We start from the raw sequence: 22,605 nt of genomic DNA, 5'->3' as shown, positions 1-22,605 counted from the left end.
GGAGGCGCTCCGCACTGCTAAAGCTAACTCTCTCTCCTCTGCTCTCATCCTTCTAGATCTATCGGCTGCCTTCGATACTGTGAACCATCAGCTCCTCCTCTCCACCCTCTCCGAGTTGGGCATCTCCGGCGCGACCCACGCTTGGATTGCGTCCTACCTGACAGGTCGCTCCTACCAGGTGGCGTGGCGAGAATCTGTCTCCTCACCATGCGCTCTCACCACTGGTGTCCCCCAGGGCTCTGTTCTAGGCCCTCTCCTATTCTCGCTATACACCAAGTCACTTGGCTCTGTCATAACCTCACATGGTCTCTCCTATCATTGCTATGCAGACGACACACAATTAATCTTCTCCTTTCCCCCTTCTGATGACCAGGTGGCGAATCGCATCTCTGCATATCTGGCAGACATATCAGTGTGGATGACGGATCACCACCTCAAGCTGAACCTCGGCAAGACGGAGCTGCTCTTCCTCCCGGGGAAGGACTGCCCGTTCCATGATCTCGCCATCACGGTTGACAACTCCATTGTGTCCTCCTCCCAGAGCGCTAAGAACCTTGGCGTGATCCTGGATAACACCCTGTCGTTCTCAACTAACATCAAGGCGGTGGCCCGTTCCTGTAGGTTCATGCTCTACAACATCCGCAGAGTACGACCCTGCCTCACACAGGAAGCGGCGCAGGTCCTAATCCAGGCACTTGTCATCTCCCGTCTGGATTACTGCAACTCGCTGTTGGCTGGGCTCCCTGCCTGTGCCATTAAACCCCTACAACTCATCCAGAACGCCGCAGCCCGTCTGGTGTTCAACCTTCCCAAGTTCTCTCACGTCACCCCGCTCCTCCGCTCTCTCCACTGGCTTCCAGTTGAAGCTCGCATCCGCTACAAGACCATGGTGCTTGCCTACGGAGCTGTGAGGGGAACGGCACCTCAGTACCTCCAGGCTCTGATCAGGCCCTACACCCATACAAGGGCACTGCGTTCATCCACCTCTGGCCTGCTCGCCTCCCTACCACTGAGGAAGTACAGTTCCCGCTCAGCCCAGTCAAAACTGTTCGCTGCTCTGGCCCCCAATGGTGGAACAAACTCCCTCACGACGCCAGGACAGCGGAGTCAATCACCACCTTCCGGAGACACCTGAAACCCCACCTCTTTAAGGAATACCTAGGATAGGATAAGTAATCCCTCTCACCCCCCTTTAAGATTTAGATGCACTATTGTAAAGTGACTGTTCCACTGGATGTCATAAGGTGAATGCACCAATTTATAAGTCGCTCTGGATAAGAGCGTCTGCTAAATGACTTAAATGTAAATGTAAATTTAAATTAAACTTAAGTTGATCCTGCTTGGTAAATCCATCAGCTCAGTAGCTCCCTGGTGTTCTGTGTATTTGTGTCTCTCCTCCTCTCCCATTACAGGCCAGGCATCCAGAGAATGGCCCCACACTGATTAACAACTGGGAACCTCAGTGCTGAGGTCCCTAAGATGGCACCCACTCACTAATCGCCCTGTCTTTTAACTTGCAAGAAATATACTGTTTGTATACTGGTGTACTCCACAATGCAAATTACTTGAACTTGAAACGTGATTTTGAGCACGGACAAGTGATAAATAGGAAAACAAATAGGCATAAGTCGGTGATGATGGATAGATAATGTGGCCATGGGTAACATGAAATGCTATGTTGTCACGTCCTGACCTTAATTCCTTTTTTATGTCTCTATTTTGGTTTGGTCAGGGTGTGAGTTGCGGTGGGCATTCTGTTTTTCATTCTGTTTTGTTCTGTGTGTTGTATTTCTATGTGTTTGGCCTGGTATGTTTCCCAATCAGAGGTAGCTGTCAATCGTTGTCTCTGATTGAGAACCATACTTACGTAGCCTGTTCCCACCTGTGTTTATGGGTAGTTGTTTCCTGTTTTGTGTTTTTTTCGCCTTACAGGACTGTTTCGAGTCGTTCACTCTCTTTGTTGTTTTTTGTCATTCAGTGTTCAGTTTATTTTATTTTATTTACTATGAACACTTAACACGCTGCGTGTTGGTCCAATGATTCCTATTCCTCATCATCAGACTAAGAGGAGAGCCGTTACATATGTTCTATTTGATGCTTGATTACTTAATAGGGTAGGACTATTCAGATCCCTGGGGAAAGGGCATGTGCAGGGAGTTTTATAGCGTCAATAACAGTGCTGTTAATAAAGTTTCAAAGTGCTGTACTGTACTGCTTGTAGCACAGTGAACCTAAATGATATTGGGTTAGATTCTGGCATGTCATGGACATTCCTATAGCGCAATTTATAGTATGTATCTTTAGGTTTCCAACACACACACACACCAATTCTCCATCATTGTCAAGCCCTAGTTTTCTTGTTGCTTTGACAAAGTAATTTCTGAAGATTATTATTTGGGGCGGCAGCGTAGCCTAGTGGTTAGAGCGTTGGACTAGCAACCGCAAGGTTGCGAGTCCAAACCCCCGAGCTGACAAGGTACAAATCTGTCGTTCTGCCCCTGAACAAGCAGTTAACCCACTGTTCCCAGGCCGTCATTGAAAATAAGAATATGTTCTTAACTGACTTGCCTGGTTAAATAAAAGTTTATAAAAATAAAAAAATACATTTATTTAATGTGATTCATGATTAATTTACATCTGTCCCCCATTTTAAAGTCAAACCTGCTGTGAGAAACTAAACTCTCATTTTAATATGTGGTAATTATTCCTTCTTAAGAACTTCTTAGGGCTGAAATCCCGTTCATGGGAACAGCCAGTGAAAGTGCAGGGCGCCAAATTCAAAACAACAGACATCTCATAATTAAAATTCCTCAATTCCTCAATACAGGTACAGTGGGGGAAAAAAGTTTAGTCAGCCACCAATTGTGCAAGTTCTCCCACTTAAAAAGATGAGAGGACTGTAATTTTCATCATAGGTACACTTCAACTATGACAGACAAAATGAAAAAGAAAATCCAGAAAATCACATTGTATGATTTTTAATGAATTTATTTGCAAATTATGCTGGAAAGTAAGTATTTGGTCACCTACAAACAAGCAACATTTCTGGCTCTCACAGACCTGTAACTCTTCTTTAAAAGGCTCCTCTGTCCTCCCCTCATTACCTGTATTAATGGCACCTGTTTGAACTTGTTATCAGTATAAAATAATTCCATTTCCTAATAAATGCTCCCACAGTTGATTTCTTCAAACCAAGCTGCTTACCTATTGCAGATTCAGTCTTCCCAGCCTGTTGCAGGTCTACAATTTTGTTTCTGGTGTCCTTTGACAGCTCTTCGGTCTTGGCCATAGTGGAGTTTGGAGTGTGACTGTTTGAGGTTGTGGACAGGTGTTTTTTATACTGATAACAAGTACACATTGGGCGCGTTATGTTCAGTAGTTCCAAAAACATCTGGTGAATATGCAGAGAGCCACATCATAAATGTTAATGGAAATACAAGTGTTATACATGGAATTAAAGATATACTTCTCCTTAATACAACCGCTGTGTCAAAAAAAGCTTTACGGAAAAAGCAAACCATGCTATAATCTGAGAACAGAGCTCAGAGAACAAATATATATATATCCGCCATATTGGAGTCAACAGAAGTCAGAAATAACAGAAATATTCACTTACCTTTGATGATCTTCATTAGAATGCACTCCCAGGAATCCCAGGTCCACAATAAATGTTTAATTTGTTTGATAATGTCCATCATTTATGTCCAAATAGCTACTTTTGTAAGCGAGTTTGGTAAACAAATCAAAACTCATGAAGCGCGTTCACTAGTTGCAGATGAAATGTCAAATAAGTTCTGTTACAGACCATAGAAGCTTGTCAAACGATGCATGGAATCAATGTTTAGGATGTTTTTAACATAAATCTTCAATAATATTCCAACCGGAGAATTCGAGAGGAACGGGAGTTACCTCTCATGTGAAATGTACGTGACCAGCGCGTGACTGCTGCCAGACCTCTGACTCAATCCACTCTCATTCGGCCCCACCTCACAGTAGAAGCATCAAACAAGTTTCTAACCATGGTTGACATCTAGTGGAAGCCTTAGGAAGTGCAAGATGACCAATATCCCGCTGCAACTTCAATAGGGGCTGAGTTGAAATCGACCAACCTCAGATTTCCCACTTCCTGTTTGAATTTTTTTCTCAAGGTGTTTGCCTGCCATATGAGTTCTGTTATACTCACAGACATCATTCAAACAGTTTTAGACATTTCAGAGTGTTTTCTATCCAAATATACTAATAATATGCATATATTAGCAACTGGGACTGAGGAGCAGGCAGTTTACTCTGGGCACCTCTGGGCACCTTATTCATCCAAGCTACTCAATACTGCCCCCCAGCCATAAGAAATTAAATGTTTTTTTGAAAGTGAACATTGAACATAGCCAAATCATAGTGTAAAAGCAGGTGAGGTGCTTCTGCTCTTTTTGGCTATTTCTGGTGTTTTGTGGTGGAAAACCTAGATAGACAGGCTAGAAATGTTTTAGCAATTTCATTTTTTTTGTGAAGCTTGCATTCAATTGCCACTCCCTGTTGCACAAAACATGCTTCTATTCCCCCTGTCACAAGGCTGATTTGAGATTAAATCTTCAACCCTGTTACAGTCAACCCTGTTACTTTATTTGGCACTTTCTTATTTTAACCTGTTGAGATGGGAAAACGTGATTTCTATTAGGTTGAACATGTGCTCTTTATGACAGAATGTTAAAATTAGGTGAAATCAAACTTTTTTTTACCATGTTATACACACTTCTCATAAGGCACCGAATCGGTGGAACGACCCCTCTATCTTTATCTCCAGATTGGGGTCACTCAGATACAGAAATATCTGTCTACCCATTTGTAATATGGGCATTTTGTGGTTGATTTCATGATCCTTTCCAGAGAGTGTTTCAAAACTCAAAATGAGCAGAACTATCAGAGTTGGACAGCAGTTAGTTCCATGTGGCCAGTCTGGCATCTGGCCCACAAAAACAAACCAGGTCAACTTTCTAGCACTTGCTGCTGGATCAGATGTCAAACTGGATTACACCAAACATCCAGGCCATTGTGCCCATCAAAAGTCAAGGTGACTACACTAGGCGCCAGATCCCAGTCTGCTTGTTTTATGAACTGTGCTCCTACAACAGAACAGTGAGCAGTTAGCAGCAGGACCATGATATGATCAGGTCATTCACCGCCATGATCGAGGTATGAATACAGTGCTCACTACACATTCAGACACATATGTACTCTCACACATGTTCTGTGTATTCATGACAGATGGGGAGGCTTCATGAGGACAACTCAAGGTTACTAGAGTAACCCGGTTTTCTGTGAATATGAGGGAGATGTCGCTCTATGGGATTCGCTGGATAGTCGCATCACTACCGAAGAACCAATCACACAACGTCTGTCGGAGGCAGACAGGTCGAGTGGCGAATGAGGTGAGCCCCTCCCTCTTTATAAGGTGCCACTCACCCCACCCTCTGGCCAATCTCAAGCATGTCTCTCTTCCTTGCACTCTTGCGAGCAGGGACATGAGGTGAGATGTCGCACTCGTAGGCTCAGAGAACCGGGGTTACGCAAGTAACTTTAAGTTCACGTTCAAATACTTGATTATATTCTATGGCAATTATAAGTATTGCTCACTTTCGGCATAAAGGTGGGGTTAGGTAACAAAGTCACCTTGTGAAAACCAGTGGTGTTAAGTAAAAATACCTTATTAAAGTACGACTTAAGTCGTTTTTTGGGGTAACTGTACTTTACTTTATTCTTTTATATTTTGTCAACTTGAATTTTTACTTCACTACATTCCTATAGAAAATATTGTACTTATTACTCCATACATTTTCATTGACACCCAAAAGTACTCGTTACATTTTGACAGGAAAATGGTCCAATTCACACACTTTTCAAGAGAACGTCACTGGTCATTCCTACTGCCTCTGATCTGGCGGACTCACTAAACACAAATCCTTCGTTTGTAAATTATGCCTGAGTGTTGGAGTGTGCCCCTGGTTATCCTTCAATAAAACAATATGAAAGTTGTGCCATCTGATTTGCTTAATATAAGGAATTTGTATGGTTTCAAATTTGACTTTTGATACGTAAATACATTTGAGCAATTCCATTTACTTTTGAAACTTAAGTATATTTAAAACCAAATACTTTTAGACTTTCATTTTTACTTGAGTCATTTTCTATTAAATTAAGGTATCTTTACTTTTAAAGGCCAACGAGGTATTTGGCCAATGAGGTATTTGTTGGCTTTACCCTTGGTCACACTTTATTTGGATAGTCTATAATGTAGATGCTTTACAGATGGTCAAACTATCAACAAACTACCTGTTGGTAAGCAACTGCTTACTAAGGTTACAGTTAGGGTTAGGGTCAGGTTGGTAGAGCATGGCGCTTGTAACGCCAGGGTAGTGGGTTCGATCCCCGGGACCACCCATACGTAGAATGTATGCACACATGACTGTAAATCGCTTTGGATAAAAGCGTCTGCTAAATGGCATATATTATTATTATATATTAAGGTTAGGATTAGGGTAAGGGTTAGGTTTAGGTTTAGGATAAGGTTTAAGGTTATGGTTAGAGTTAGGGTCAGGTTTAGAAAATGGGTTAGGGTAAGGGTTAAGTTTAAGGTTAGGATTAGGGTAAGGGTCAAGTTTAAGGTTAGGATTAATTAATTAAAGAGTAGCAGATAGTCTGTAGAGTATCTACAAATAGACTACCCAAATAAAGTGTTATCAAGCACTGAAAGGCAAACCTGAGAAAACCTTCTGTCTGCTGACTTGTGTGAAAATAAGCGTCTTGTAGGCCGACTGAAGTGAACCAGTTGCATTGAGGATTAGAGCGAGGCAGAATGTCATCACTTGCTACTGAATTTAGAATTCAATTGAAAAAGGGTGGCTTCATAGAGAACTGCAGTCTGTAACCCTTTTAACTACTGACAAGACCCTGGGCTGGACTGTGCATTTTGCAGTTCCCTGCTCTTGCAGCGAGTTGCCTACAAGTTAGATGACTCTTGCGCACCAGTGTTGACGAAGCGCCCTCTGGTGGCTTCATGGCGAGGCGCCCTTTTGTTGTATTTTTGCTCTGTGCCCTTGGCAAGACCGATTGAGGAGAGAGCTGTAGCAATGAGGGCACTTGGTGGTTGAGTGCGCTCCCTTCGTCTTCCCTGTGAGTGGACGCATAGGAATGATCCATTGCACGGGGGATAGGGTTTTAGGAGCACAGATGTGCTTCTCCCCCATAGTGATGTGGGGGAAAGTCTGTGCTCCACCTGAGAGGGAACAGACCAGGACATGGTGTGAACTGTTGGCTGCCCCTCTCTACCGCTGGAGCCAGTGTGCTGCCCTCTCCCTGCCATGAAGCCATGGCTTGTGGAAGGGTAGACCGGGTAGCCACGGTAACTGGATCTGCAGGGCAGGCAGAAGTTGAAGGTTTCGCCTTCCTTCTTTCAATGTTTGCACTTCTGCCACATGGCAGTGACAGCCGGCCAAAACCATTCCTTAGGCTCAATCAGAGCGTTGGGGAAATCTACTTTCTCCTTGTCCAACAACCTGGACAATTTTAACCATAGGGCTCTCTCCTCCACCTGTGGAATGGCCTACTGGGAGGAGTTGTTTCCCTGGGACGGTGTCAGCACAAAACGAGTGAACACAGGTTGAGTTAAACGAGAGAGGAGAGCTAGCCATTTTTAGAAAAGCTAGTGGTGCTTAACTGGCCTTGCAGCGAGCTAGCTGGATTAGCTAGGCCTTGTGGCTTGCGCTATAGCCAAGTCTCAGTAGCTAGCCGTGTGACGCCAGCTGCAACCAGAGAATTAGAATTCTATTCTAAGCAAAAATGTTATTTTCGGTCTTTACTCAACACAAAGGGCGAGAGCTGAGGTTCTACATTTGGCAGCATAACCTCACGGTTCGCCTGAGAACAGTTAAACAAGAAGACAGGGGTCAAGTCATGCTGAGGAGAGCTTCAGAGAGTGTAGGAATCTTCACAAGGAAGAAAGTGAGAATGACCAGAAGGTGGGGTGAGTGGCACCTTATAAAGAGGGAGGGGCTCACCTCATTTGCCACTCGACCTGTCTATCTCCGACAGCAAATCCCATAGTGAGACATCAAAACAAGTATTTGAAATAGAACCCTGCTTCCCAACCTAAATTAATTAAACCCCAACTAGCAGTATTACGATCTCCATCACTTTCAATCCATATGGGATGGTGTGTATTGGGTCCAGACTCACCAAGTTGCTGTTGGTGTTATTGCTATCCTCCTCAGGCATGGGCAGGAACACAGCGAGGGCCACACAGTTGGCAAAGATGGTCAGCAGGATGATGATCTCAAAAGGTCTGATGGGGGAACGCTCAGGAAAGGTTCAAGCGACATTATTCACATCCAGCAGATCACATAACTGCAGGGTGTAGGAAATAATATCCTTTTAAAATATACCATTAGATAATTTACGGGATATTTTCCTTTCTTATCCAAACTGATGTTACCTAACCAAGCGATATGGATGGATATGGATAGCTATTCCACCATACAATGCCTACAGGAAGTACACATGCATCTCAGTGAGATCTTTCAACCTCACCCACCTATTAGATGACGTTCACAATCTAAATAACCATAAGGTGCACGGTTTAACATGCCACTGTAGACTTAATGTTACAGGACACTAGTGCTCGTGCTAGTTTTGTATCAGTTACAGGATAACTATTGACAGAGTAACCATAACTAGCAATATTGGCCATGCATCTGAATCACAAAATGTCAAACATATTCAATAAGGTGAGTCTGTTTCAGTTGAACTGATGTACAGTGTGTGCAACCCCTCAATAGGGACTTCCCCATATAGCCAAGGGTATTGAAAACACACTGGGAGACATTTGAGGCCAACAATGGGTCAGTTAGAAGATAATCGGATCTATTTATGTCGGCACCTGTGTTAAAGATGGTGGCGAGTTCAAATATCTGGGTCCCTTCAGTACAGCACATTCAAAACGGTCAATGCTGTGCAATGTTGCACTCCTGGGTGTGTAATAGTGCAAAGCTTTAATAAGGGTAATACCGTGGATAATCAACTGCAACTTCATTGGGGGTGGCAGGTAGCCTAGTGGTTAGAGTGTTGGGCCAGTAACCTAAAGGTTGCTAGATTGAATCCCCGAGCTGACAAGGTACAAATCTGTCAATCTGCCCCTGAACAAAGCAGTTGACCCACTGTTCCTGGGCCGTCATTGTAAAGAAGAATTTGTTCTTAACTGACTTGCCTTGTTAAATAGAACAAATATTCTAGTCATCATGCTGTTGTTCCCCTCTCCGACTGCAGTACCCAATTCCACCACCAGTCCGTGTCTGAGGCAGCATTCTCTTAGCTTAGCGAGTCTGTTTTTAGGCTGTGACGTGGGAGGACAGCTGTCCGTCCATCCCCAGGAATATCATCACACTGTCGCTATAACAAACTCATATTATACATGTCAAAAAATAATCCATCAACAGCTTCACTGGATTATAACATCTCAGTGGACCGTTACTGCAGCCACAGTCATTACTCACTGCCAAAACAGAACTGTAACCTTGGATGTGGGAGTCTATGGTACGCCCACGGTTCAATTGTGATTCTGAGCTGTGGTGGATTTGTCCTCGAGACAAATTTGCATTTACAAGATGATTCTAACAGAAATGTACTCTTTGTTGTGTTCCTGTCACCACCCAATATGGGTCGTCTCCGCTCTACCCTGATGCTACTGCATGTTGTTCTGAAACCCGTAGTCATCAACCTGTTGCTCTGGTGCTCAAGCCACTCTACAGTTCAGCATGTCTGCATACTGGACTGGACCACCAGAAAATGTAAGGGCTGTGTCCCGTGGTTATAACGTGTGTGTTGTACTGTCATGTGTGAGCGTATCAGAGTGGCTCTAACTCTACGGCTATACAGAGATATGGTCCAGCCGTCTGTCACCTTATTCACTACAAGACAATACGAGACTCAAATGGGGGGGGTGCTTTATAAAGTGTTGACTCGTCACGATGGCAGCCATGCCTCAGAACCCTGAAGCAGTTGTTCCCAGACACTCGGCTGCTACCACCCATTCAAAACAAATCAAATCTAATCGAATTGCATTTGCTGAATACAACAGCTGTAGGTAGACCTTACAATGAAATGCGTGCTTACGAGCCCTTAACCAACAATGCAGTTTTAAGAAAAATAAGTGTTAAGTAAAATATAGATCAGTAAAAAATAAAACATTTAAGAAACAATGAATTAAAGAGTAGCAGTAAAATAACATTAGCGAGGCTATATACATGTGGTACCGGTACAGAGTCAATGTGCGGGGGCACCAGTTAGTCAAGGTAATTGAGGTAATATGTACATGTAGGTTGAGTTAAAGTAACTATGCATAGATAATAAACAGTGTGTAGCAGCAGCGTAAAAAAAGGGGGGGGGCAATGAAAATAGTCTAGGTAGCCATTTTATTAGCTGTTCAAATACTTCTCTGTCATCCAGCAAATACACAAAGCCTTAACTCACTAACAACCCAGTTGCTATCCATGACCTCAATAGAAACTGGGCTTGGGGCACGATGTGGGAAACACTGCTGGGTTGCATTGACCATCAATACAAGACCAAATGTATCCATGTCATAAACAATCATTTGCTATACCGACAATCCACAGACAGGCTTCACTATCTGGCCATGTTAGATATTTATGGTGTGAACGCACTGTGCCATTATTTCTAACAGCTTGACCATGCTTCATGGTTTAATAACCTTTCTTATCTAGCCTGTTTGTGCTGTGTTGACAAGGCAACACAAACAGATCTGAGACCAGGCTACATCATTTCTACACACAACTCTGAGCATGGTTATCTAGTGACAACCGTTTCCTGTTCCCACAACCTCCTGACCTCTAACCCCTGACCCTTGACCACTGACACCTAAAGGATACTTCCATTCCACAATGTTGATGGCAGCCTTGCGGAAGGGGTTCTTCAATGTGAGGAAGAAGAGGGAGCGTGCGGGCCGAGGGTTTCCCCCCGTGGCCAGGAGCTTCTTCAGCTTCTCCTTCTGCTTCCTCTTCAGAGTTTCCTCGTCCATAATGTAGGACTGCAGGTTAGGCTCGCCGCCACTCTCCTCCATCTTGGCTCTACCTTGGGAATTTGGAGGAAGTGAAGATGGTCGCTAAAATGTCCTCTTCAGCCAGCCAGCTACTGTACCCCCAACTTGACCTGGTCGTCCAGATCCTAGCCCAAGTGAAGATGGTTGCTTTCAGTGCTGTATTCCACCAGGTCAGCTAGCAATTCACCTGCTCAGCTAGTCCAGGTCCTACTGGTCCTCTTCATAACCTGCTGGGTAGGCACTCGTTTCTTCCACAACACTCCTCTCTCCTCTCTGTTGTCTATATCTCCCTGTACTCTTTCTCGGTCATTCCCCCTCTCTCTCACTCCCTTTCTGAGATGACAGACCTGTGCCTGTGTATTGGTTGGAGGAACAGTTGGTCAGCGGAGAGAATAAATATAGACAATGAGTGTCATTCTGGGGAGGGGGTGTCGGAAGGGGGGTGGCACATTTACCAAGAGTGAAGGTTAAGGCAGCGTAAGGCATATACTATGTTGTTGTCGGCCCTATAGTAGTATTGTGTCATTGGCTAACAGGGTTGGTGTAACGGCGTTCGTCTGTTGAAAGAAGAGAGTCGGACCGAAATGCAGCGTGTTGGTTACTCATGACTTTAATGAATGAAAATGCGGTACATGAAATAACTTAAAGACGAAAACAACAAACGGAACGTGAACCTATTACAGCCTATCTGGTGAAACTACACAAAGACAGGAACAATCACTAACAAAATACAAAGCGAAACTCAGGCTGCCTAAATACGGTTCCCAATCAGTCAGGTGATTCTCGTTGTCTCTGATTGGGAACCGTATTTAGGCAGCCTGAGTTTCGCTTTGTATTTCGTGGGTGATTGTTCCTGTCTTTGTGTAGTTTCACCAGATAGGCTGTAATAGGTTCACGTTCCGTTTGTTGTTTTCGTCTTTAAGTTATTTCATGTACCGCATTTTCATTCATTAAAGTCATGAGTAACCAACATGCTGCATTTCGGTCCGACTCTCTTCTTTCAACAGACGAACGGCGTTACAGTTGGAGTGATGTCCTGTCATTGGTTGTAACACTGAGTCCCCCGACAATGTTTGTGCTATTTGACTTTCACTTTTTTTTAATTGGCCTTCACAGACATGATGGCTACTACAATGCCCAACGGAGTTGGGGTGTTCCCTCATTGGTTGAACTCACCCTTCATGACCTCTGACATGTATGTTTTGGAGTAGAGTTAACATCATAGAATGGACTCGATGGTGGGAAACGTATCTGTGAATTATTGCCAGTGAGATCTGTGTCAACAGTTGGTGACTCTTATGATGAAACAAATATTATTTATGGTATCAATTTGTGCTCTATCATGCCCAATGCTTTTTATTATATAACAGGGTTTGTGAAAGGCTTTGTATATATAGAACGCAAACACAGCAACCAAACATTAATGACAGGCCCCAGGTCTGAGGAATGAGCACAATTATGGTGAACTACAGTACTACAACAAATTAGAGTAATTAGATTAACACCATTATGAATACTGTCTAACCCCCCCAAAATATTGCATCCAAGTATCAGTTGTCCCATTGTAGAATCTGTTTCTTTTCCAAAAACTCTATTCGTGAAAAGAGGAATCACATTACTTTATTACCAGTTTTGTGACTTAATATCACCCGAAATTTCCAAAAGATGTCATGCGCTGTAATAAAATTAACTACAGTTTGTTTTGGGAAATACAGTTTCTTTTGATAACAGTAACGTGTTGCTACAATGGTCAGTTTTTCATTTTGAAACACAATAAACATTGCATACTTGAATTCGTCCCAATTAACACATTTGGATCCTTGGAAGTTGTGGAAACGTAATGTTTTTAGTTTCACATTGGTTGTAGGAACTGAATGTTTTTTAAACGTTCTGAGAACAGAAGTGAACATTTTGACTGTTTTGGGACTGTTATTTTTAGGTTGCAGAGAGGTTCTGAGAACATTTTACCCTGGTTCCTTGAACGTTTTCCTGGGAGGTTTTATTAACGCTCTGAGAACTGAAATTATAGGTTATTTTGAAGTTATTTGAATAACTTCCTGAAAACCTTCACTGAAAGTCTTTTAATAACATCGCTAGATTATTTGGGGTTTACTTCTTGAAATCCAAGCACAATTAGGACACATGGAAATTCCTTTCCTTAGGCATTAATCATGCAAACATAGTTATTATAGATTTTTTTTATTTAGTGAGATTCAAACCTATAATCTTCTCTTCTCTATTCATTGAATTAGTCTACTGCGCCACCAGGATGGAGCTAGCATGCGTAGTTTTTTATGCATACAAGGCTGTTTATTTTAGTCTGTTCAAACAGACCTCATTTCAAAGGAAAAAAAGCACTCAATAAGATCAGGTGTGGCCAATTAGTGGGCACAGCCAACACACCTGAACACACTTAACAGGATAGTGGATAGAGAGAGTTTTGTTGAGGCTGAGAATGGAATGTGTATGTTCTCAGCATCAAATGTTTTTTTGGTGTGTTTTTTTATGGACAGTTTTCTTCATGTTCTTGGAACAATTTGAGAACGTGACTTTAAATAGAACCATGAGGAAACCTGTAAGAAACATTATGCCAAAGTACTGAAATTCCCACAGAAGAACATTGTTTCTTAACATTCTCTGAACTAGTTGAGAACATTCCCAACGTCGAACCAGTTAGAGAACATTCCAAGATAATTACCCAAATTGAAATGAAATGTAACCCTGTTTGACCATTTCGGAAACTTTCTTTTAATGTAATGAAATAGTAAGATTTTGTTTTAATCAGGTTCCTGAAATGAGCGGAGACTATTCCAAAGCCAAACAACTATGCACCATTCCCAAAGAGTTGATGGAAGACTGTGTGCAAAATAACCATAGGACATCCACGGTCTCACCAAGCTCTAAAAACGTAGAGCTGTTCTCAGAATGTTATGTGCTAGCTGGGATTGCTTTCTGAGTTTCAGATGTTTATCTTCAAATCTAAAGTGTTCATGACATCTTCTTTAACATAATCAGCATCTGAAAGTAGTTTGGTAAAACATTTTAGTGGCAAAAAACAAGACACATTGCCAATACATTACATAGTATCTACTGGAAAAGTCTTAAATTATATGTCTTCGTGCTCAGGGTTTGATGTTTTCGTGAGCAGTCCTTGGAGAGAGGGAAGTCCTACCTCAATCCACAAAGGTCTATCCACAGTCTCGCTCACAAATTATACTACCCACAATCATCTAGGTCCCAGAGCCCGCTGACTCCTCACAGTCCTGCGGAGGAAGAGGAGGAGTCTGAGAGAGAGTGAGGTGACCCCCCATTGCTGTGGTCCGAGTCCTCCGTCCTACAGTGTACAGAACTGGGGCTGTGGCACACCTGTCCCCCCTCATACCCATCTCTGCCCTTCCCCTGCCCCTCCAACAGCCCCTGCAGGTATTTAATATAATTAATTGCTGCCCTCAGTGTCTCCACTTTACTGAGCCTCTTCTCACTGACACCCCCGGGCAGGTGGTCCCTCAGCTTGGCATAGCCCTGGTTCACACACTTCACCCTCTGACGCTCCCGTTCGTTACGCTTCTGGATGAACGCTGGCTCGAAGGGGCACTCGTACACTCCAAAGTGCCCGTGATGGAATGGGGACAGGTAGGGGAGGAGATTGGGGCCTCCAGGGCCCCGGAACGAGGCTTCATAGAGGCCTCCAGGGTCCATTGTGGTGGGGTAGAGGAGGAAGGGCACTGTGTGGGCCAGAGGGTCAGAGCCAGAGTGGAGGCGGTTGGAGTGGGTGTTTGGGCGGTTTTCAGAGTAGCCACTAGAGGGAGACAGACCATAGGGCAGGCTACTGCCTCTGTTTAGGTAGGTGGGCCGCTGGTCTACGAAGGGGTGGGAGAAGACAGCACTCATGGTGATGGTGTGAACAGAGAGAGAGACTCTTAAGACAAATGGATGGATAAGGAATCGGAGCAGCGAGTTGTGAGTTTCCTCCACTTGTGGCATCCAGTTTTCTGGTGAACTTGTTCGCCTCAGGTAGAAGGAGAAACAAGGTGGAGCTTCATCATCAAACACTCTCCTCTTGTAGATCTGTGGAAGTGAATTAAGACCGAATGAAAGGTTAGAACCTAGTTAAATGAGCCGCCCAGTCAAACACAGGAGGTTTTGAAGATAATAATGACTGTTGCATGTATTTAAAGAAGCAATGAGGCTATACACACTTCAGAAGTAAGGGATTAGATAGCTGCACTTTGTGCTAAGAAACCAAAGGAAGATCTTAACCGTTACCTGAAAATCAGAACATTTACAATCACACTGAAAGTATGCAAATCCAAGACTAGTATCTGGCTTTGTTGTAGGGGAGAGTGGGGTTAAGTTGAGCCACCCCTTGTTTCGAGGAAACCATACACAAAATGTATCATGTGACCAAATTGGTAAGCAAGTTAGGTTAAAAAAAATTGTTTAACCTTAAATGATTCATTGTGTCATAGGGTTCATGATGCTTGTATCTAAACCAAAGTAGATTGCTTTAGGGGTCTCTATAAGCTACAATATGAGGTCCTAAACCAAGCATGAAGTGCATCGTTGTAGCTGTGTGGGCTAATATAGTCAAAATGTTTGCTTTAGGATAAGGTGAGCCAATGGCCACCATACCCTATATAAATTATGATTAGATTTAGTCCGTTTTATGCATAATAATATGTATAGTATGCCTGCAATGTGTCATGCATATGAACTCTTTTTATTGTTACAGAGCAAACAACATCATGCCCCGTGTATAGAAACGTAAAACAAGCCGGGGTCTAGCCCTGCTTGAGATTCTTGAGAGAGCAGTCAAGGAAGGGAGAAAAGGACGTCCATTTGAGCAGCAGCAAGGGATGAACAAAATTGACTGAATAACCAGGTTTCCATCCAACCTTTTTATGTGAGTAAAGTACATGTTGGATAAAACATTCCACGACTGGCTTGATGGACGCAGCAAAATTGTCAGGAAACTTTACAAATGTTGACAAAACAAAATACGCTAGACAAGGTGGGATTTTTTGCGTCTCTAAAATGAATTATGCGAGTTATCTTTTCCTGGAGGCAGAACTGAGCCGATTACCACTTAGATAGGTCAGCTGCAGAGTCAAAATTGGCTATTGTTGTAAAAAATCACGTAAACGATTTAAGGTTAGGGTTAGGTATTGGGCTTAGCAGTGCGGTTAAGGTTAGGGTCAAGGTTAGGGTTAGGTTTAAAAATCCGATTTTATGTGCCAGCTACTGACCACTCTGTAGAGCTGCCTCCAGAACAAGATTCATGACTAAAAACGCTGAAGAACTTGATGCTCCTTTCCAATAAATATTGAGGGTCTTATTCTGGTGACATGATGATTGTAGCTTGGCTGCCATTTGACAAGTAAAAAAATCTTGCTCTTTTGTCCATAATAATCTCATAATGTAGGCTACACTAGCTCTGTAGCAGCGAGCTGTTGGCAAGCATGTAAAGACCAATCCAGAGTGGCCACATTAGCTTTAAACAGCAACATTTTTTGTGACAAAGTCATCAGTAGAGTTGAAGATGCATTTAAACTCATTTAACTTGTATTTATTTTATTCGGTACATGGAAATTTAACCGCAAAAGTTATTTGTACGTGCACTACGACATCATGCACAGCCTTATATCCGTAATGCGCTTATAGCCTTATATCTGGTGTGAAAATGTTCATATTGTTTTAATGCATAGTTTTGAAATAGTTGCATGAAAATCTGTCGCCAATTGGATGGAACCCTAGATAGTGAAACTGAAGAGGCACATTGACAAAAAAGAAAACGAACATGTATCTGTGCGAAAGAGAAGCTATGAGAGAGTAGCAGAGACACACAAGAGTTTAGCTGATGATATGGAGTCTGAACTCGCTAATCATATCAAGAATCTCGCAGACCAATTTCATGGGCTTAGTAGCCTGAAATGCAGAGAATTTGCCTACGAATTGGATGGATGTAAACACCATCCCTGTCCCAGATTACTGGTCAAGAAATGGAAGTCAAGAAATGGATATTGAACAGAGAGATCTATATCTGAATGTAGGCATACATTTAAAATATACAGTATACCACACCCCAATACCATGAATTAACCTTTGACCTACTAGCATCATCACCCCACTGTCACAGAACACCATAGCCCACTTACCCCAAGGCGGCTCAATTCACCCTGTCCCTAACTAAGTCGTGCCAAGAGATCACTTTTCTTGGACAAGCTATTTCAAAAATGTTAAGTTTACATGAATTCTGATTATTTCCAGGGATACACAACATCCTGAAATATATGTAGATATTCGTTGTTAGGAGGAATACTATATTTAGCTTGATGTAGTGATGCTGAATGTAAGAAATGGCTCAACATACCCCACTCTCCCCTACTTCTACTTTATTTTTTAATCAAAAGTCAATTGATCTGAGAAGCAACAATGAACAGGAAAACGTTAACGTTGTGGGCAGAACTGTAGTTTTCCTCAATAATCTTGAAATATCTTCTAATCCCTCTCTCCTCCTCCCTCCTTTTCGTCTTCTCCTTCTCTCTCTCTACAGAGACTTGCATCCCTGGCTGCTGCACAGAAGAAGAGAGAGGCAGAAATAGAGAGAGATGAGAGAAGAGAAAAGAGAGAAAAGAGAGAAAAGAGAGAAAAGAGAGGAGAGAAAAGAGAGAAAGGAGAGAAAAGAGAGAAAAGAGAAAAGAGAGAGAAGAGAGAAGAGAGAAGAGAGAAGAGAAAAGAGAGAAAAGAGGGAGAGGAGAGAGAAGAGAGGAGAGAAGAGAGGAGAGAGAAGAGAGAAAAGAGGAGAGAAAAGAGAGAAAAGAGAGAAGAGAGAAAAGAGAGAAAAGAGAGAAAAGAGAGAAAAGAGAGAGAGAGAGAGAGAAGGAATTCCCCTCTCTTTAAGCCAGTGTTGGATTTCCCAAAGGCAGTTTGGAACGTCTGCCAAAACCACTTAAGCATTTGAAGGCGAGAGTTATTGTATATAACTTTGACAGTTGTATATGTCTTTTGAAGTGAAAATGAACACACCCAGAGCCATAGAAGCAAACACAGACACACACACCACCATCGGCACGCTGTGTCCTTGTAGTGCTTGGGGAAAAACTACCCCAGAGTGAAGTAAAGATGAAGAATCATGTGTGATGAGCTTGTCCTTGCATTCAAAGTATTCAGACTTAGCTAGAATATATACACAGTAATACATGCATAGTTATAATGACTTACTATTCATAAGTACAATGGCACGAATATCATCTATAGGACTTGAGATGATCTACCTATACTATCTATATTTTATGATCTATACTCTATACTCTACACATTACCAAAGACACAAGAGATCATATTAAATATTAAAGCATCATGTACAATGCAGACGATGATGTCCATTGAATTTTACATTGGTTTTTATATTGGGTATAACCTAATGACAGAACATTTTGAACAAATAATTTATATTTTCTGTAGATATTTACTGTGTGGACTGGCCACACAAAATACGGCTTCACCCTGCATTATTTACATGTCACATGTCCCAGGTCATGGAATGTATTTGCATGGAATCCAGAAAGTCAAATGTGTTTTCTCCATTGCGGATGTCTTCATTCTACTCTCTCCATCTTACCTTCAGATGAACAGGTGATACTCAGGGTCCTCCACATTTAGCACCAGGCCTCCAGGTGTTCAGGGGGGAGACTGGCAGGACCCTTCTCTGTCTGGGGTGAGGACCTCGGCGTGGTTCCTCTCAGGTGTTCCGTGATGTCGTGGTCGGTAATGGTGTCTTCTGTAGCAGTGTGTCAGGTGGGAGGTGGATCCCAGGTATTACCTACTCTCACCCCTGGACGCCCCACCCACAAAGAGATGGGTGGGAGATCAACTGAGATGAAGATATTGTTTTTGGCTTAAAGAAGTATCGCAGGTGTGGTATTTTATAAATACACCCACTCCCAGTGGCGATTAGATTGTTTAATGATAGTTTAACATCAATGAGAAGCATGACCTTACTGCGTTAAGTTGTGTCAAGTCAGACTTCACTGATCTCTTAGACAGCTTAATCCAGCGTTTCCTAAACTCAGTCCTGGGGACGCCAAAGGGTGCATGTTTTGGTTTTTGCCCTAACACCAGACAGCTGACTCAAATAATCAAAGCTTGGTCATTAGTTGATGATTTTAATCAGCTGTGTAGTGCTAGGGCACAAAAAAACATGAAGGAGGGGTGGACAGAGTTTGGGAAAAGCTGGGTTAAAAAGTACCTCACAGCATTCTTCTATTATTACTGCAGGGAGCATTGTCTAAAAAACCTGTTCTTCATTCACTCAAAGGAAGGGACTGTTCAAACTGCCTCTAAATGTCAGTTGCAGTAATAGCAATTGTTACTGTTTCAGAGCTGAATCAAAGTGCTGCATCCTGGAAATGATTGTTTGCTGTTTCCTATCCCTAATCCCCCACTTCCAGCCGTGATTAAACAGTCTACATCAGAATCATAGAAATGAATGAAGATATAGGCCACTAAATAAAGGGTATTTAAAGGGTGGAACCACCTTCTAGGAAGCACACTTTTCCCCTCTTCTCCTAAATCTTGGACTAATAATTATTTACAGTAAATGCACCATACCTGCTACCTGTGCCTGCTATCAACCATTCTCTGAATCAACACTGTACAATATTATCGGGATGACTAATACACAGATTCTACTGAGCTGTTTCTGTTTGAGAGTACACTGAACAGGTAGCTGCGCTACGTATCGCTTCATTCCTGCCATGCCATTATTGAAAATTAGGACATGTTCTTGACTCTTTCTTCCTTCTTTCTTACCAGTTTAAAGGATTAGAAATGACTAAAATGACAAAATATCTATACGCCATGTGATTTGCAGGGCTGCCCAGGGCAGGTCTGGGCCTGTGTTCTCTGTGATTAGAGAAGAGTGTGTCTCCCGTTGTCGAAGGGTTTACACATGAGAGACCCGGGATTGAGCTGCAGACAGTCAGAGAGAGGGGGATTGGGTTGCAGCCACGTCTGTCTCTTACACACATCACACACGTATGCCAAACACACGCGCGCGCGCACACACACACACGTCCACACACACTCACATGAAACGCAGACGACACACTTTAAAGAACCCAAACAACAATCATCGCCACATGACTACCGGTATGATCTTGAATGGCCAGCCCATCAAAACAGCATCCATATGCCCTCTTTAAGTCGCCGCTTCAAGTGTTCCTCCTTCAAATATAGAAGAGCAGGAATGAGCTCTTTAACAATCTAAAGTGAAATACAATCACTGAAATACTCCCACTATACCACTACTACTACTCCACGCTACCACCACTCATACACTTTCGTCATAACTACCACTGAACTGCTACAACTTAATTCACTTACAATAATTATTGTCATCAATTGTTGATTATCATATATCATCCGGTGTTTATGATTATCAATGAATCTTAGTAAACAAAACAAAAAAGGAAATAAAAAAAGATGAAGATCATCGTGAGATATGTCCAGAGGCGTCATGCCCATGGGGGGCACAGGAGTATGTGCCCCCTCAGATTTGTCCTGTTGAAAAAAATATGTACACTGCTCAAAAAAATAAAGGGAACACTTAAACAACACAATGTAACTCCAGGTCAATCACACTTCTGTGAAATCAAACTGTCCACTTAGGAAGCAACACTGATTGACAATAAATTTCACATGCTGTTGTGCAAATGCAATAGACAACAGGTGGAAATTATAGGCAATTAGCAAGACACCCCCAATAAAGGAGTGGTTCTGCAGGTGGTGACCACAGACCACTTCTCAGTTCCTATGCTTCCTGGCTGATGTTTTGGTCACTTTTGAATGCTGGCGGTGCTTTCACTCTGTGTCTGTCAGCGTAGTGTCCAGAGCATAGAGGCGCTACCAGGAGACAGGCCAGTACATCAGGAGACATGGAGGAGGCCGTAGGAGGGCAACAACCCAGCAGCAGGACCGCTACCTCCGCCTTTGTGCAAGGAGGAGCAGGAGGAGCACTGCCAGAACCCTGCAAAATGACCTCCAGCAGGCATGTGTCTGCTCAAACGGTCAGAAACAGACTCCATGAGGGTGGTATGAGGGCCCGACGTCCACAGGTGGGGGTTGTACTTACAGCCCAACACCGTGCAGGACGTTTGGCATTTGCCAGAGAACACCAAGATTGGCAAATTCGCCACTGGCGCCCTGTGCTCTTCACAGATGAAAGCAGGTTCACACTGAGCACAGGTGACAGATGTGACAGAGTATGGAGACGCCGTGGAGAACGTTCTGCTGCCTGCAACATCCTCCAGCATGACCGGTTTGGCGGTTTGTCAGTCATGGTGTGGGGTGGCATTTCTTTGGGGGGCCGCACAGCCCTCCATGTGCTCGCCAGAGGTAGCCTGACTGCCATTAGGTACCGAGATGAGATCCTCAGACCCCTTGTGAGACCATATTCTGGTGCGGTTGGCCCTGGGTTCCTCCTAATGCAAGACAATGCTAGACCTCATGTGGCTGGAGTGTGTCAGCAGTTCCTGCAAGAGGAAGGCATTGATGCTATGGACTGGCCCGCCCGTTCCCCAGACCTGAATCCAATTGAGCACATCTGGGACATCATGTCTCGCTCCATCCACCAACGCCGCGTTGCACCACAGACTGTCCAGGAGTTGGCGGATGCTTTAGTCCAGGTCTGGGAGGAGATCCCTCAGGAGACCATCCGCCACCTCATCAGGAGCATGCCCAGGCGTTGTAGGGAGGTCATACAGGCACGTGGAGGCCACACACACTACTGAGCCTCATTTTGACTTGTTTTAAGGACATTATATCAAAGTTGGGTCAGCCTGTAGTGTGGTTTTCCACTTTAATTTTGAGTGTGACTCCAAATCCAGACCTCCATGGGTTGATAAATTTGATTTCCATTGATAATTTTTGTGTGATTTTGTTGTCAGCACATTCAACTATGTAAAGAAAAAAGTATTTAATAAGAATATTTCATTCATTCAGATCTAGGATGTGTTATTTTAGTGTTCCCTTTATTTTTTTGAGCAGTGTATATAATATTTTTGTATTACATTTTGTTGTTGAAGCTAGCTCTAACGTGATTGAGATCTTAGCTGGCATCTCTACTGGCAAGGTTGGTAGACTTTAGAAAATCAAGGATTAACTAAATGTACCGAATAAGACTCACATTCCTTTCAATCTTTTACCCAGAGAAGCATATTTAGTTTCTTTATGAAAAATATACATCTTTTTGACATAGAATTAAATGTGGCTCCCGAGTGGCGCAGCGGTCTAAGGCACTGCATCTCAGTGCTAGTGGTGTCACTACAGACCTTGGTTTGATTCCAGGCTGTATCACAACTGGTTGTGATAGGGAGTCCCATAGGGCAGCACAAAATCGTCCTGGTTAGGGTTTGGCCGGGGTAGGCCGTCATTGTGAATAAGAACTTGTTATTAACTTTCTTGCCTAGTTAAATAAAGGTTAATAAAAAAAGATTATG

At 43.0% G+C, this 22,605-nt stretch overlaps 2 protein-coding genes across 2 annotated transcripts in view; both read right to left on the bottom strand.

Annotated features, from left to right (window-relative positions):
• The window catches only part of LOC124003446 (dihydropyridine-sensitive L-type skeletal muscle calcium channel subunit alpha-1-like), a 35,031-nt gene extending 23,594 nt beyond the window's left edge, over positions 1-11,437 (bottom strand). Inside the window, exons 1-2 of the mRNA XM_046311715.1 lie at positions 10,938-11,437; positions 8,230-8,335 (exon numbers count right to left, since the gene is read on the bottom strand). Of these exons, the coding sequence (XP_046167671.1) occupies positions 8,230-8,335; positions 10,938-11,128 (297 nt within the window). The 5' untranslated portion in view covers positions 11,129-11,437. The remainder of the gene's footprint in view (positions 1-8,229; positions 8,336-10,937) is intronic.
• Positions 11,438-14,362: 2,925 nt separating this feature from the next.
• On the bottom strand, positions 14,363-19,044 carry LOC124004146 (achaete-scute homolog 5-like). The gene is made up of 2 exons (XM_046312928.1): positions 18,729-19,044; positions 14,363-15,175 (listed from the first exon to the last, which is right to left on the bottom strand). Exon 2 carries the CDS (start codon positions 15,089-15,091, stop codon positions 14,363-14,365), a length of 729 nt encoding a protein of 242 aa, XP_046168884.1. The 5' UTR covers positions 15,092-15,175; positions 18,729-19,044.
• Positions 19,045-22,605: the final 3,561 nt, after the last annotated feature.

Source organism: Oncorhynchus gorbuscha, linkage group LG18 (assembly GCF_021184085.1).
Source record: "Oncorhynchus gorbuscha isolate QuinsamMale2020 ecotype Even-year linkage group LG18, OgorEven_v1.0, whole genome shotgun sequence".
Classification (NCBI taxonomy): Eukaryota; Metazoa; Chordata; class Actinopteri; order Salmoniformes; family Salmonidae; genus Oncorhynchus; species Oncorhynchus gorbuscha.
Note: the sequence above shows the minus strand (reverse complement) of the source record. Positions and strands in the feature narration are given on the sequence as shown.

Excerpts from the sequence above, each read along its gene's own strand:
- LOC124004146 (XM_046312928.1), bottom strand. The coding sequence starts at position 15,091 with ATGCCACAAGTGGAGGAAACTCACAACTCGCTGCTCCGATTCCTTATC.